The sequence below is a fragment of the Tilletiopsis washingtonensis genome, assembly GCF_003144115.1.
Source record: "Tilletiopsis washingtonensis strain MCA 4186 unplaced genomic scaffold FA09scaffold_7, whole genome shotgun sequence".
Taxonomy (NCBI): domain Eukaryota; kingdom Fungi; phylum Basidiomycota; class Exobasidiomycetes; order Entylomatales; genus Tilletiopsis; species Tilletiopsis washingtonensis.
This window is the reverse complement of record NW_020312004.1, coordinates 600,508-616,639: the sequence shown is the minus strand read 5'-3', so window position 1 is coordinate 616,639 and position 16,132 is coordinate 600,508. Positions and strand designations below refer to the sequence as shown.

Here is a 16,132-nt window from a genome sequence, read left to right as displayed (position 1 = left end):
AGTCGAGTGCGCGCGCAGCACGAGCGCCAGCACTCAGCAGCGCCTGACTCCTGCAGGGCCCGCGTCGGTGCGGCCCGAGGTGCGTCCGTGGGGCTGCGATGGCGGCAGCAGCGCCCTCTCTCTCGCATCAAGGTGAGGGCACAGCCGGTGCGGAGTGTGCGCAGATGACGCTGCCTTGCGGGGCGCCAGGCACCGCACGTGTGCAGCGAGGCCGCTCGTACGACGGCAGCAGCGCAGCGGCAGCGGGCCGCCTGCCAAGCGCTGACGCGCCGTCGCGATGCCAAGACTCGGGCCTGCAGCCGCATCTGCTCCGCCCATCAGGCACGCCGCCTGTGTGTGCGCCCCGGCGCGCGCGAAATAGCCTCGCGCGCGAAGGCGGTGCTGAGCGCGGCTGGCGGCGGCGCGGCCGGCTCTCCTGTGGCCCTGCGCTCTGGCCCCTTGCGCTGATGGCGCCCTGCCGAGGCGCACTGCTGCGGAATACGACGCATCATGCGCTGCACATGGCGGCAGGGAGGGCCAGGAGGGAAGGCTCGAGCTCGCGAGAGGCCGAGGGAGCCGGCGGGCCGCTGCGGAGCGGCAGGCGGGTCTCGCGGGCATGCGGCCGCGCGGCGATGCGGTGTGCGTGCCTCGCTGTCGCGCGCGCAACAAGCACCGCCGCAGAGGCGCAGAAGCGCAGGCGCGCCGCCAACGTCGTGCTGCTGTGCCAGAGGTCAGCCGCCGCGGCCGCCTCCTCGCTTCCGCCTCTTGAGCGGGCCCGTCGCAGCGTCTGGCTCTCTCCCCGCTACCACCACCTCCGGCCGCACATCCCGCAAGGCTCCCTCCCGCTAATCACCCCCGCCGCCACTCCACTCCTCTGGCGCGCACACCACCCTCTGGCTGCCGACCCGCACTCCCTGCGCTCTGCGCACACCCCCCGCTCGTGCGCGCGCCACCATGAGTGAGCCCACGCAGCGCGATGCGCTCCCCACCATCGTCACCACGCCCGAGGTGCACGTCGACGACACGGCTGCCGCCGTCACTGGCACGCCCGTCGACGCGCCACCAGCAGCGGCGACGGGCGACAGCCCGCACGGCCGCAACTTCAGCATCTCGAGCATGGGCGCCGGCCACGCGCGCAACGCCAGCCTCACGGTGCCCGGCGGCGATGCGCCGCCACCCTCGTCGCCCACGCTCTCCACCACGTCGGAGATGAGCGCCATGGGGCCCGACAGCCCGTCGCCCGAGTACCGCACGTCGCTCGCGCTGCGCGACAACGACCCGCGCACGGCGCACGCGCGCCAGATCAGCATCGCCAGCGCCTTCACGGACGCCAGCGCCGAGCCGGCGTCGACGGCCAACGGCGGCATGGCGCCGAGCGCCAGCAGCCAGGTCAAGTTCGAGCAGTCCTCACCCACGTCCGACGGGCGCGGCGAGAAGCTGCGCGACGTGCCCGACGCGGCCAAGAAGGAGAGCATGAAGGGCGTGCCGGCCGACGAGGCCGACGCCGCTGCCAAGCTCTCCGGCTGGCAGCGCTTCAAGGCCAGCGTGCACGGCAAGACGCGCGCGGGCCGCGCAAAGGCGATCCAGGACGAGATCGACGCCGAGAAGAAGCGGCAGTACGAGATGGACCCGGCGCCGTTCAAGTACCGGCCCGTGGAGCTCGGCGAGCTCGTCGACCCCAAGAGCGTGGCGCTGCTACGCGACATGGGCGGCGTCAAGGGCCTGCTGGCTGCGCTCGGCACGGACGGCACGTCGGGCCTCGACGTCGGCGGCACCAAGGCCGAGGAGGAGGGTGCGCAGCGCGAGAGCGAGAAGGACATTGAGCGCGCCGCCGGCTCGGGCGAGCCGCGCGGCGCCGACTGGGTGCAGGCGTCGCACGAGCAGCGCGAGAAGGTCTACGGCCGCAACGTGCTGCCGACGAAGAAGAGCAAGAGCCTGCTGCTGCTCATGTGGCTGGCGCTGCAGGACAAGATCCTCATCCTGCTGTGCATTGCCGCCGTCGTCTCGCTCGCGCTCGGCCTGTACACCGACTTTGGCGCCGACCCCGAGTTCGTGCCGCAGATTGTCAACGGCGAGCTCACCGAGGTGCGCGCGCCGCAGATCGACTGGGTCGAGGGCGTGGCCATTCTGATTGCCGTCGTCATCGTCGACGTCGTGGGCTCCGTCAACGACTATCAAAAGGAGCTGCAATTTAAAAAGCTCAACGCCAAGAAGGAGGAGCGCGACGTCAAGGTCATCCGGCAGGGCCGCCCGGCACTCATGAGCGTGCACGATGTGTGCGTCGGCGACGTGCTGCAGCTCGAGCCCGGAGAAATTCTGCCGGCCGACGGTGTCTTCCTGCGCGGCCACAACGTCAAGTGCGACGAGTCGGGCGCCACGGGCGAGAGCGACATGATCCGCAAGATTACCTACGATGAGGCGCTGGAGCAGCTCGAGGCCGCCGAGGCCAACGGCACCAAGCCGCCGAATCGCGACTGCTTCCTCATCTCCGGCGCGCGTGTCCTCGAGGGCGCGGGCGAGTATGTCGTCATTGCCGTCGGCCCGAGCTCCTTCAACGGCAAGCTCATGCTCTCGCTGCGCACCGAGGCCGAGATGACGCCGCTGCAGGCCAAGCTCAACCGTCTTGCCGAGATCATTGCCTACTGCGGTTCCGCCGCCGGTCTGCTGCTCTTCGTCGCGCTCATGATCCGCTTCTTCGTCTCCTTCCGCCCTGGACAACCGAGCCTGACGCCCGACGAGCGCGGCAAGCAGTTCATCGACATTCTCGTCATTGCCGTCACCGTCGTGGTCGTCGCCGTGCCCGAGGGTCTGCCGCTCGCCACGACGCTGGCACTGGCCTTCGCCACGAAGCGCATGACGGAGCAGAACCTCCTCGTGCGCGTGCTCGGCGCCTGCGAGACCATGGCCAACGCAAGCGTCATCTGCACGGACAAGACGGGCACGCTGACGCAGAACGAGATGAGCGTCGTCGCCGGCAGTGTCGGCGTGCACCTCAAGTTTGCCTACAACTTGGAAGAGAACAAGGGCCGCATCGAGAGTCCCGAGGACGACAGCGCCGCCGAGCGCATGGCCTCGCGCTCGAGCCTGCAGCGCCACCAGGGCCGCCGCGACTGGGCCATCGACCAGCAGGAGCTCGGCTCCGTCATCTCCGGCAAGCTGCGCACGCTGCTCTCCGACTCGATCTCCGTCAACTCGAGCGCCTTTGAGGAGGTCGCCGAGGCGGGCGGCGACGACAAGCAGGCACCGCCGGGCCTCGGCGCGCTCAAGAAGGTCTCGTTCCTGCGCCGCCTGCTGCCCAAGAAGAAGGTCGAGGCGGAGAAGACGAAGCAGCTCGGCTTCGTCGGCTCCAAGACGGAGACGGCGCTGCTCAAGATGGCCAAGGAGCTCGGCTGGGAGGACTACCGCGTGTCGCGCGAGCGCAACGAGGTCGTGACGAGCTTCCCGTTCAGCTCGGAGCGCAAGGCCATGGGCGTCGTGATCCGCAAGCCCGAGGGCGGCTACCGCTTCCTCGTCAAGGGCGCGTCCGAGGTGCTCACGAAGATCTGCACGCGGCACGTGATCGTGCCCGACCCGGACTCTGGCGATGCCGACGGCGACGTTCAGACGGCGGCCTTCACCAAGGAGTCGCAGGAGAACGTGGCCAAGACGATCATCTTCTACGCCAACCAGACGCTGCGCACCATCGGCGTCTGCTACCGCGACTTTGACACGCCCTCGTGGCCGCCGCAGGGCGCGACGATGACCGAGGAGGGCGAGCTGGACTACGACTTCCTGGCGCGCGACCTGACGCTGCTCGCCGTCGTCGGCATCGAGGACCCGCTGCGCCCCGGCGTGCGCGACGCCGTCGCCGCGTGCACGCAGGCCGGCGTGCAGGTCAAGATGTGCACCGGTGACAACGCCCTCACGGCACGCTCGATCGCGACGCAGTGCGGCATCTACACGCCCGGCGGCATCATCATGGAGGGCCCCGTCTTCCGCAAGCTCTCCGACGCCGATATGGACGCCGTCGTGCCGCGCCTGCAGGTGCTGGCGCGCTCCAGCCCCGAGGACAAGAAGATTCTGGTCGAGCGCCTGAAGCGCATGGGCGAGATTGTCGGTGTCACGGGCGACGGCACGGTGAGTGGCTGCGTGATATGCGCATCGGTGTCCTGTGCTGACTCCATGCGCAGAACGACGGACCGGCTCTCAAGGCCGCCAACGTGGGCTTCTCGATGGGCATTGCCGGCACGGAGGTCGCCAAGGAGGCGTCCGACATCATCCTCATGGACGACAACTTCGCCTCGATCGTCAAGGCCATCATGTGGGGCCGCTGCGTCAACGACGCCGTGCGCCGCTTCCTGCAGTTCCAGCTCTCGGTCAACGTCGGTGCCGTGCTCATCACGTTCATCAGTGCCGTCGCGTCCGACGAGGGCTCGAGCGTGCTGGGCGCCGTGCAGCTGCTCTGGCTCAACCTCATCATGGACACGCTCGCCGCGCTGGCGCTCGCCACGGACCCCGCCACGCCCGTGCTGCTGAAGCGCAAGCCCGACCGCAAGGACGCGCCGCTCATCTCGACGGACATGTGGAAGATGATCATCGGCCAGTCGATCTACCAGGTGTGCATGGCCCTCGTGCTCGACTTCCGCGGCAACGACATTCTCGGCCTGCGCATCCCCGCCGACGCCACGCCCGAGCTGCGCGAGTACCTCACCGCCACGTACACCATCGAGCGCAACTCGCTCATCTTCAACGCCTTCGTCTGGTGCCAGCTCTTCAACCAGGTCAACTGCCGTGAGCTGGGGCGCAAGTTCAACTTCTTTGCCGGCATCCACCGCAACAAGTGGTTCATGGGCATCATCCTTGTCGAGATCGGCCTGCAGGTGCTCATCTCATTCGTCGGCAAGAGCGCGTTCGGCATTGCACCGCTCCAGCCCGACAACCCGGCGCGCGAGAGCAGCCGGCCCGACTGGGCCATCGTCATCATCATCGGCCTCGTCTCGTGGCCGCTCGGTGTGCTGATCCGCTGCTTCCCCACGGCGCCGTGTGAGCGGCTACTCATCGCGCTCGGCATCCACTCGGACCCCAACCGCCTGCCGACGATCTCGCACGAGGCCAAGGAGGCCGAGGCCAAGGAGTACGGCGAAGAGTTCGGCGGCGTCGCCGAGCGCCTCTCGGCCTTCTCGCGCATCCGCGGCGGCCGCTCGCAGCTCGTGCGCCTGGCGTGGAAGAGCAAGAGCCGGCGCATGCGCGATGCCGACGTGCACCCGCAGACGCTCATGGCCCTCGTGCCCGCGCTCATCGGCGCCTCCGTCGGCGGCGGCTGGCGGCCCACGAACCCCGAGGCGGCCTCGCGTCGCGACCCGGCGGCGGGCGACCCCTCCGTCTCGTCCTGGCAGCTCTACCAGGGCGGCGCCATCCAGCTGCACCCCGACACGGCCAATGACGACCAGTTCCTGCAGAAGCTGCAGGCCGGCGGCGGCAGCAAGTCGGCATAGACGGGCCTGCCTCTCCGCACACTTTGTAAATAGACTCGATGCGCGCCGAGCGGGACACCATTCCAGGCCGGCTGGCCTGGGGCCGCTCGCGCGCTGTACATACAGCGCCCCCTTTCCCTTCCCGCTACCTCGTACTAGGCTCGTCGCATCTCTGTTACATCACCCACAATTCACGACTCGATAAGCTATGCCTCTGCGTGCGTGTGCGGGCGCAGATGTGAGAGGAGGAGGCGACGCGTGACAGCCGTAAGGCCCTCGCGCATGGCGCGCGTGCGAGCTCCTTGCGAGTCGCGAGACTACAGAACCGAGCGCTGCGCGTCCAGCGATCACTTGAGCAGCGCCGCACTCGGACTCAGAGACCTCCCTGGGCCGTGCTCAAGGCGCAGTCAGGAGGAGCTCGACGAGTGCCGGTCACGTGGCAGCCTGAGCACGTTGCCTCCCGGACTCCGGGCGGCGCGCCTCGTAATAGGTCCTTCGGTGCGGCCGCTCCAGCACGCAGGGGCAGCTCAAGCGCTCCTCTCTGGCGTATGCATGCGGTCATGATGGAGATGGAGCTACATAGGTTCTATTGATCATCGACAGGCGAGCGCGCAATCCCAGGGCGGGGGTGTATCAACTCTGCCTGCCCTGCCCTGAGTCGGAGCGCGGACCGACTGCGGAATTCCACTCCGCGAGCCCGAGCCGCTGCAGCTCGGCAGGTGCACTGAGGCTGTAGCGCAGGTGCGTCTGCAGCAGACGGCGAAGCAGGATGGATGGGAGGAGGTCCCGCTCTCGGATCCGAGGCCCATTCGACGCCCGCCAGGCCGCGTGCGGATGCGAGTCGTGTGCTCTCGGCCTTCGCCTCGGCCGCGTGCAGCGCTCAGGCATGCACGTACCTCAGGCGGGGGCGGAAGCGAGAGCGGAGAGGGAGAGAGGGCCGCCTGCATGCTGCAGTGTGCGAGAGAAAGAGAAGCAGAAGAGAGGCAGTCGAGATGCTCATCGAGCGCCGCCGAATGCGAGCCTTGGCACGGCCCATGCCGCAGCCGCGCGTGCCGTCGTGTGTTGATGCGCAATGCCCGCCCGCCCTGTGCGGGGCGGGCGGAGGCGGAGTGACAAGCTCTGGGCCTCAGCGTGTGCATCGTCTCGCCGGACTCCGACACCGCTCAAAGTGACAGCACTTTGACTGATGATCTGAGCGTAATGCGCGAACATGCTGCGCATGCAGCAGGGTACAGAGCATGCAGCCTTTCGGGCTCCGCCTCCGCGTCTCGAAGGGTGCGAGGCGCAGAGGTCCGCCTCCAAAGGCCGGTCCGCGGACGCAAGACGACCATGCGGAGGCAGCGAGGTCAGCTCGCCGTCGACGCACCGACGCTGCGCGCAGCGGCGGTGCTGCCTCACCTGCCCCTACTGCGCCTCGATCTCGGACGCTGTCTCGAGCGTGCAGCTGCAGCTGCGGTACAACACCTTCGAGTCCACCCAGCCCTCCACGCCCCGCTCGATATGCTTCGTCCGTCTGTGTCTGCCGGTGATGCGCTGAGTGTCTCGTCCGCATGCTGCGTTGTGCTGCGCGAGAAAGCTCGGAGTAGATTGCTCCCGCAGACAAGAATGAAGGCTGCGTTGCAGAACATGCCCGCAAGGAGGAGCAGGACCGCTTGTCGCGTGCCCAGACGGGCCAAGACGAGTCGCCGTCGATCAGCATCCAGCCTCTTTGACGGCCCGCTTTTCGCACGCCATGCAGGTGGGCATCTGCCCGTCGAGACCGCATCCGCTTGTGGGTCATCAGCTCATCCTGCGGCATGCACAGCTCCAGTCTTGGAACGCTCGATCGTCGGCGCAACGACGCTTGTATAGAGCGGCCATGCGAAGGGGTGAAGGAGCGAGCAGCGAGGAGGTCTCGTCTCACGCCGCGCGCGCGAGCTCGGAGGCCGGCATGCGTGCGTGTCCTTCGCGGGCCGGAGTCGAGCACGCTGCAGCTGCGTGCCTTGGCGAGTCACGGGCCTTGCAGCGTGCGTCACTGCGCACTATGAAGTAGTGCATCTAGGCTGAAGCGCACGGCGAATGAGGAGCGGCATGCTTCTCGGGGAGCACGAGGAGCGCTTGGCGGCGGCGGCGCGGCGTGCTTGCAGGTGCAACGGCTGAACAAACCTCGGGCCGCGGCCGTGCGCTGTGCTGCGTGCAGTTCTAGCTTGCAGGCCAGTGAGTGGGATTCCGCTGGCGCGCCGTGTGCGCCAGTGGAGCACCCTCGGAGCCGCGCATGGGTGCAGGGCACGAACGCAAGGGGAGCGCGGCAAAGGCCCGAGGCGCGCGCGCACGCGCGGCCGGGCGGCGGCGGACGAGGTGCTGCTCCGGCGACGCTCCTGCGCAATCCGGAGCGGCTCGGACTGGCGGACCTTGCGCCCGCACGACACAGGAGCAAGTCGGCGCAAGCACGCCGCTGCCGCGCCTGCGCTTCGGCGCATTCAGAAGCGCCGAGCGCGCCCAGCGTGCCTGCTTAGCGTGGAGCGCGGGCGTCATGCTGCCTCCAGCATGCACAGATGCGCGCCAGAGCGGCAGACGCAAGCACGCCAGCGCCAGCACCGCCAGAAGCGCACCGCCGACTGTTTGCAGAAGCCGAGAGGGAGGCATGGGCGCTCCGTAGCGTGCACGCTGGCGCCGCATGAGCGGCATCTCGCGCCCTGGAGCGCGGCCCACGATGACGCCGCATGCATCTGCCCTCTGCCCCTTCCCTCCGCGCGCGCTCGAGATGCCGCTGCGCGCCGCAGCAGGCTCCTCTCCTGCGCCGCGCTCCCCGCTCCTTCATTGCAGCTCAGGTCGTGCAGCGTCTGCGTCTTGCCATCCTGCCGCTTCTCACGCTTCGCGCCTCAACCCGCTGGCCGTCTCGCACGTGTGGTGGCTGCTTTGTAGTGGGGACGCGAGACGTGTGGGCACCGCCGGAATGAGGAGCCGCCGCGGAGGAATACCACGCGGCAGCGCCTGCGGACTACATAGGCGATTGCACAAGCGGCATTGTACGTTGCTGAGCAAGCACAATACACGCCGAGCCGCGGTGCAGAGGTACAGAGAGGCAGCCCGTGGGATGGCAGAGTCGCGAGGGGACGCGTCCCGTCGGCCATGTCACGCGCGCAGACCCGTCGGCCCGACATCTCAGCCCCATCGCTGCCCATCTGACGCCTCATCGCCTCCAAGGCAGCAGCAGGCGATTGCATCGTTCGATAGAGAAGGGCTGGCGGGCCATCTCCGCCCGTCGAGGTGCCTGTCGACAGCGCTCAAGGCGCAGGCGGCACGACAGGCGGAGATGCCGAGGCATGCGGCGTGCTGCGAGGCTGACAAATGTGGGCCGGAGGGGCTCAGGCCGGCGGCAGCTCGACCGCTGCGACGCCTGGTGCTGCGCTGCCGCTGCCGCTGCGGCTCTGCGCCTGGTCTGCTGCGGCTGCGGCCACCGCACGGCTCTGCGCTGTACCCCTGGCGCACAAATCCCCGGCGGAGTGCAGCCGCAGCGTGCGAGGAGGGGCGAGATGTTGGCGCCGAGTGCGGGCGAGGTGCCGCCTCTGCAGCACCGCTCGCTACTGCCTCAGCACCGCAGCGTCGGCATGAACGGCGGACGGCAGTGCGGCACTCCGAGATGCACTTGGCTGCGTGCTCGGCCGCACCTGTGCCGCTCATGCCGCCTCGACGTGGACCTTACAGCACACCCAGCGACGCTTGACGTGCAGAGCGCAGCCTGTCTGGCGCCTGCGATGCGAAGCGTCTCGCTCAGAGCTCCGCTGGGGGCTCAGGACGCATTCGCAAGGCCACTCGAGGTGGAGAGAGGCATGCTGAGAAGGTCAGCGAGCACGCGCTCTGTTGACTGAGCAAGGCTCGGCAAGGAGCTCCCAGCTCTTGGCCGCAAGCAGCGCGGCAGCGCACGGAGGGTTTGCTCTCGTGCTGTACGGCCGTTGCTGAGGAGAAGCCTCCTACGCCGAGGCACTTGCGCAAGGGCACCGCTGGGTGGCCGCCTCGGCGCCGCGCAGCAGTGGAATGTCCTCGGGCCGGCGCCGACGCGCGACTGCTCGGACGCCGACGCACGGCGCAGCGAGGCAGCACGGCCGCCGGCAAAGCGTGCAGGGCAGGAGCGAGCGGCCATGCGCTTCGACCTGCTGCTGCGGGCCGCTTCCCGGCGGGAAGACCGCAGCGTTCGGGACCCCTCATGCCGCTGGCGTGCCGCCGGTGGTACACTGCTCTCCTGCCGGATTACCACAGCACGCTTGCGGGCGTCGGAGACTAGAATGCCCGCATGCGCTTGCAGCGTCGCGCAGGGGCTTCGCGCGCGTCGGTGCATAAGGTGACGCCCCTGGGGCACCAGAGCACTGTCCTGCCTCGCCGATGCGGGCGGCGGCCGTGACGGCTCCGTGCCAGCCGAGCGCGCCACGGAGGAAGCGCCCTGCAGCCAGCGGCGCAACCGTGCGGTGCCCCTCCGAGCTCGCCGCGCTGACGCCGACGCCGACGCCCTCTGGCCTGACCGGCATCGTGCTGCCCGCAGCGCATCACAGCGCCCCGCACGCCCAGCACGCCCAGCATCTGCTACATCGCCTCGCTGCGTGCCGCCGTTGAGGCTAAGCTTAGCGCACCAGACGTGCCTGCATGCGTGCGTTGCCGATGTGCTGCCGGCGAAGCGCTGCAGCGGCAGAGGCGCCTGGGCGGTGGTGCGTAGGCTTCGGAGGCTCGCTGCCGTGTGGCACGTTTTTGCGCGCGCGCGCATGCCGCACGAGATGCGTCGCATGGAAGTGGCGGCTGCATGCTTCGGCGAGCGTGCTCCATGCGCAAGCGCATGGCTTCCGCGGGTCGAAGGTCGCGCGGGTTCGAGGACAGGCTTCGAGAGGCTCGAGGCAGATGCAGCGGAAGCCAGCACTTGCTCTTGGCGGGCGGCGTGCGCGCCGAGGGGCGTCGGATGGCGTCGCGGCGCGGGCGCGGGAACGGGCGCGGCGGCGCGGCGCTCGGCACCCGGCGGCGGCGCGGGCGCGTGCGTGGGAATTGCCTGCAGCCTGCTCTCATGCGAAGCGCGCCACAGCGCCATGGCGGCGACGCGGGCACAGCGGCGGGCTGCGCCACCGCGCGTGCGTTCCTTTGTCGTGCTGCTGCTGCGTGCTGCCGCTGCGCACGGCATGGCTCGGGCCGGCCTAGCGGAGGCCATTGCTCTCAGCGCGGCCGCTCCAATGCATCGCCTAAGCCTCCATGCTGGCCCCCTGACGAGGCGTATCTGGCATGCATCGTCGGGCGGCCCTCATGCTCCGTTCGTCCGTGTGCACCCAGGGGTCCTGCTGCAGCCACCGGGCAGAGGCTATCTCAGCTGTGCCTCTCGCGCCTCTCACACGCCACGCCGCCTCGCCGCTGTGCGTCCCCGTGTGTGCGCAAATAGCAGCCTCCAGCGTGCTGCACACCAGTGCCCGGCGCCGCTCAAGGATGCTCCCCTGCCTCGACGCATGAGATCGGCCGCAGCGAGTGCATGGGAGGAGGTGGCGCGCGTCTGCTGCATGCCGCTCGTCGCCTCTTGCCCAAGCTCGGATGAATGCGTCGGCAGGACGGCAGCAGCATGAGGTGCGCATGCTCGCAACACCGTGTCTGCGACGTGTCAGTTGCGTCTCTTTCGTGTGAGAGAGAGTCAGAGTGGTGCGTGCCGATGCCGTGTGCGCTCTTGCTCGCCGCGTTCCCGCCCCGCCCGTGCGTACCAGCCTCGGAGGCTGTCCGCGGAAGATTGTGCACAGCGCCGCAAGCGGCGTCCCCCGCGATGCATGCACGCACGCGCCCCGGGGAGGCGCCACGGCGTCTGCCACAGCCTCTGACACGGCCGCGCCGTGCCGTGGGTCCGACACTCAGCCTGCAGCATGCTGTGGCAGCCCCGCGAGTTCGCGTGCCGCAAGGGCCGCTCTGTGCCAGTGGGCCGTGTCATCAGGCCAAAGTAGACAGACAGACCAGAGTGTTTGGCAGCAGATGTAGCAATTGCGTGACGACGGGGCACCAGAGCAAGGAGGTGTAGAGCGAACTAGCGACTGCGCAAGTGTAGATGCAGGGAATAGACGCCAAGGGTGAAGGCAGGGTAACAAGTAGTGCAGTGAAAGCGCAGGGGCAGAGCAGAAGAGCAGTGGAAGGGCGGAGCTTAGAATACAGGCCGGGGCATTGTGACGGGGCGGGGAGCAAGTGACGGCAGCAGACGCACGCCAGATGCGTCCCTGCATCAGGCGCATACGCCTCTCAGAGGCGGACCGTGAGCTTGTTGAGGGCCGAACGGTCCGACGTCGAGAGCATGGGCGGCAGCGGGCTCGTCGGGCTTGCCGGGTGGCTGCCGCCGCTGCCGGGCAGCGGCATGTTGCTGAACAGGCGCGGCGAGGGCCCGCTGGAGAGCGAGCCGACGGACTTGGAGGTGCGCAGAGACAGCAGGGCGCCGACGGCACTGGGCGAGCCGCGTGCGCCGCCAAAGGCAGAGTGCACGAGCTGCAGCGGCGGAGGTCGCCGTGCCTGCTGTTGCTGCTCCTCGCATGCCGAGCGCATGTCGACCGTCGTGGCTGCAGAGCTGGCGCCGCTCTGGATCGAGGTGCGAGGCTCGCTGCTGCCAAACGACTGCTCGGCGCCGCTGTTGCTGTACGTCGAGCTGCCGCGCCGCCGCTGCGATGCCGGAGGTGCCATGTAGCTCTCGGTGCGCTGCTCGTCGCGCGAACTGTGCGAGGCCGAACGCTTCATGCCGGCGGCGGCGGGGACCGGAGCGAGGACGGAGGTGGGACCAGAGTTGCGACGGTTGACATCGTGCGAAGAGGACGGTGGGCTCGGAAGGTCGTAGGCCGAGTAGTAGTGCCGCGACGACGACGGCGCCGGCTCGTGGTTGAGCTGCGGCAGCGGAGCGTGTTGAAGCAGTGCGCGAGGCGACGGGTGGAGAGCGTTGAAAGGCGAGACGGGGCTGAGGCACGGAGCGTCGGCGTCGCGCAGCGTCGGGTCGCGGTACTCGTCCTCGTCGACGCTGAGGCCCCACTCGCCGCCGCCCTCGCCGACGAAGCGCGGGTCCTCGCTGACACGGCGCAGGCGGCCCTCGCGGAAGTCGCGCTTGGTGTAGTAGGAGATGACGTGGAGCTTGCGGCCGCTGCGCGTCGTGATGGTGAAGCTCTGCTTGATGAGGCCGTCGACCTTGTACTGGTTGGCCGTGGCGACGGTGCTGCCGTTGGCCGTGCTGCTGGCGGGCTTCTTGCGCACCTCGAGCTCGCGGTAGGTGAGGAAGCAGCCGGAGACACGGCTGGCGCTCCAGCACTTGCCGTCGGTCCAGCGACGCATGCCGGCCGACTTCTCGTCCCAGGCGAAGACGCTGCCGGAGCGGATGAGCGTGGCGCGCTCACTGTCGAGCAGGCGGCGAGTGACGCATCGCGGCGGCGGGCAGGCGCCGCGGGCGAGGCCGGCGTTGGCGGGCAGGTCGCAGGCCGAGAGGAGGAGGATGGCGTCCGAGGCCGTCTTGATGTAGCCGATGTACGTCGGCTGCTGGTGCATCGGCGAGATGAGCGACTCCTCGTACGCCGACGAGACGACGCCGCGCGGCACCATGGCGAAGGACGTCGATGCGGCGGAAGGCATGGGGCGGCCGTAGGCGTCGTGCGAGTAGGCGAGCGGCGCGTCGTACTGGGCGTCGCGGCGCGGAGGGTAGGAGGAGGAGGGCGCGGCGGCGTAGGCGGCGCGCGGGTGGTAGGCGACCGACGACTCGGCGTAGTGACGAGGATGAGCCATGGCGACGGGGCCGGAGCTGTACATGTTGCGAGAGCGCGGCGGCTTTTGAGGCGATAAGGGTCGGGTGCGGCGGAGGCAGGCGGACGGCGGGGCGTCTTGCGCGGGCGTGTCAGGGGCGCAGAGTGCGGCGACTAGCTGTCGAGGAGGCGAAAGTGGGGCGCGGCGTCGATCGATCGATGATGCGGCGGCGTTGAGTGCTGGCTGGGAATAGCGCAGAGGAGGGATACCGAGAGCGGTGCGAGCAAGGGTGAGGAGGAAGGGTGGGCTGGGCGGAGGGGTGGAGAGGTCGTGCGAGGGCCTACTTTAAGAGGCGTCCTGGCCGGCGGGCCGGCGCTGGCACGGCGTGCTGTGCGGTGCGGTGTGCCATACGCTCGCGGCTGGAGCGTCGGCTTGGAGCGCTGCTCGCTGCGCTGGGTACGGCCCGCTCGCGCTTGCCCACGCTCATGCACGCTGCTCGCCGGGCGAGCGCCACTCGCATGCGCTTGTGCGCCCGCAGGATGGTGCAGGCTGAGGCATACGCCCGCAGCGCACCCAGCTCGGGCATGCTTATGCAGCAGGCACCTGCGCAGCGGGCGCGGGTGCGTGCAGACGGATGCGCGGCAGGGGAGAGGCGTGCAGCGGCGTGCAGCCGCCAGCCGCCAGCAGCATCAGCGCGCCGCGCTGCTGAGGAAGCAGAGCAGATCGGGAGCCGGCCGGCCCCTGGATCTGGCGCGGTGCGCCGCAGCCGCAGGCAGCCGCCGCCGCGTACGCACGCCAGCGCCGCATCCCACGGCAGGCGTCCTGCGCTCCTGCGCCTCTGCAGCCGTGCAGCGGGCACGGCGGCGGCTGCGCGGATGCGCGCCAAAGGCGGCACCGCTCGCCAGAGGCTGCTCGGGCGCCGGCTGCTGCACCACGCAAGGAGATATTTCGCCTCGTTGCTCTGCCTTGCGCTGCTGTGGCGACCCATCGCCGCCGCCGCCGCCGTGCCGCCCGCCTAGGGTCCAGCAGCGGCGCAACCGCCAGACACAGGCGCCGAACGCCGTCGATCTCTGTGCGCGAAGCTGCGGCGGCTGCTTCGGGAGCAGCGCCGCAAGCAAGCCGCAGCATCCAGCACGCCCAGGAAATGCCGCCGTCCCTGCGCCTGGTCTCCCCCCTGCGCCACGCTCGTGCTGCCCCCTCCTCGCTCCGTGCCCTTGGTGCATGCCTGACGGCACCGCTGCGAGGCGTGCGGTGCTGCATGCAGGTCGTGCCCTTCGTCGGGCCGCAAGGCGTGGCCGCAGCCCAGCGCAAGCCCAGCAAGCCGAGCTACGGCAAGCGCGTGTGCGACCCGGAGGCTTCGGGCCGCGGAGCGCGATGCCTCTCTCCGTGGTGAGACCTGCGCCAAGTGCCCGCCAGACACGGCGAGCCTTGCCCAAGACTCTGACTCGGCAGGCCATGTGCCCCCACGAGTGCGCTCCTACATGCCCAGCTTTGCTCCAGCGCAGAGACGCGCAGGCGTGCACAGCAACCAGCTCGTGCCCTCTCGGACGCCGGCGCGGGCGGTTGCGGCCGCAAGCGCGTGCCAACGTCGGAGGCTTCTCGTCGTCATCTCCCCTCGCTGGCGTCTGCACGCTCGCATCTGCGCTGCACTCATGGCCGTGCTGGAACCAGCCCTGTGCCCTTGCGTCTCGGCTTGCGTGCTTCGGCAGGACCCGAGCTCGCAGCCTGCGCTCCTGCGCAGGAGAGCTGGAGCGAGCGGCTCGCGCGAGTGGGGTCTTCGAGGAGACAGGTGTATACGCCGCAAGCGTCTGTGCGGAATACCAGCCCGGGTGGCTGCTACGGTGCTGCCTGCAGAGAAGACATGCCTCACGAGAGAGCGTGGCGCTGCGGCGAAGGGCGACGATTGGACCGTACCCGAGCTTCGCGCGTGCTGCGTGCCCCCCGCCGAACCCGAGGTGAGGCGTTCTTGCAGGAAATGACCGCATCCTCGCCTATGTGCCCGTGCCCGCCCTGAGCGCTGCGTCGTCACACACCCCTTTGTCCCTTCTCTCCCCTTGCGTACGAAGCCTGTATAGAGGCACGCGAGCCGCAAGCTCAGAGCTTGAGTGAGCAGAGGCATGGGCGTGGGCCATTCGCCCGCTCTCCAACACCCGAGGCACGCCTGCCCTCCGTCGCCAGCCACGCGACGCTCCTCTATCGACGCAAGCGGCGTGCCGATGTGGCCGATGCCTCTCCCACGCCCCGGGAAGCCTGACTTGCGTCGGCTGCCCCGCCAGCCACCGTGGCTGGCTCGTGCCTCTCTGCGTGGTCCACCTTTCCTGCGTGCGTGGACAGCTCGTGTGCTTCGTCCTCGCTGCATTCGCATCAGCCAGGTGCGACTCTTGTTCCTCCGGCATGAGCCACGCAGCGGCAAGTCTGGTTGCGCCGAGAGCATGGCGAGCTCGTTCTCCTCTTGCTGTGCGTGGCTTCTCTGTACGCAGACTCTCTTTCGCAGTAGAGCCCTTCCAACTGTGTCTGCTTCCCGCCGGCTGACTCGGGCATGCACGCCCTGGTTCGACCGAGAGAAGAGCACGACTGGCGAGCGACTGCCAGCGAAGCACACCTGGCTGTGCGCACCCGCGCGGGGCTGGAGGTCTCGTATGACCCGGAGTCCGCATCAGGTCTAACATAGCACATAGCCGCGCGGCCTCGCCTCGCCCGCTCTGCTGCTGGCGAGGGCACAGGGCAAGGCAGACGGTGCAACGCGAGCCGCGGCGTCCGGCAGCGGAGGGCATCGAGTCCATCGTGACTGCATCTGGCGTGTCCCGAGGTTGTCTGCTCAGCGTTGCCCTAGCGTCTCGGCCGGACCGCAGTCCGGAGCATGCGGAGCGCAGAAGCGGCATGGCGAGAGAGGCGAGGCCGCCTGCCGCCGGAGCAACGACGATCGACGCACCACGTTGCGGTGCAGGTGCGAGCAGAGAAAGTGCCGAAGGGCCGATGCTAATGGGGAACACGCGGTCTCA

The 16,132-nt window shown here is 69.2% G+C and overlaps 2 protein-coding genes across 2 annotated transcripts; one reads left to right on the top strand and one right to left on the bottom strand.

Annotated features, from left to right (window-relative positions):
- The first annotated feature begins 815 nt into the window (after positions 1-815).
- On the top strand, positions 816-5,627 carry FA09DRAFT_329105 (calcium-translocating P-type ATPase). The gene is made up of 2 exons (XM_025742033.1): positions 816-4,095; positions 4,149-5,627. Exons 1-2 carry the CDS (start codon positions 934-936, stop codon positions 5,451-5,453), a joined length of 4,467 nt encoding a protein of 1,488 aa, XP_025599448.1. The 5' UTR covers positions 816-933; the 3' UTR covers positions 5,454-5,627.
- Positions 5,628-12,458: 6,831 nt separating this feature from the next.
- On the bottom strand, positions 12,459-12,926 carry FA09DRAFT_291463 (hypothetical protein; the record flags this gene model as incomplete). The annotated part of the gene is made up of 1 exon (XM_025739978.1): positions 12,459-12,926. A coding segment is annotated over one exon (468 nt), but the record flags the coding sequence as incomplete, so codon positions are not given.
- Positions 12,927-16,132: the final 3,206 nt, after the last annotated feature.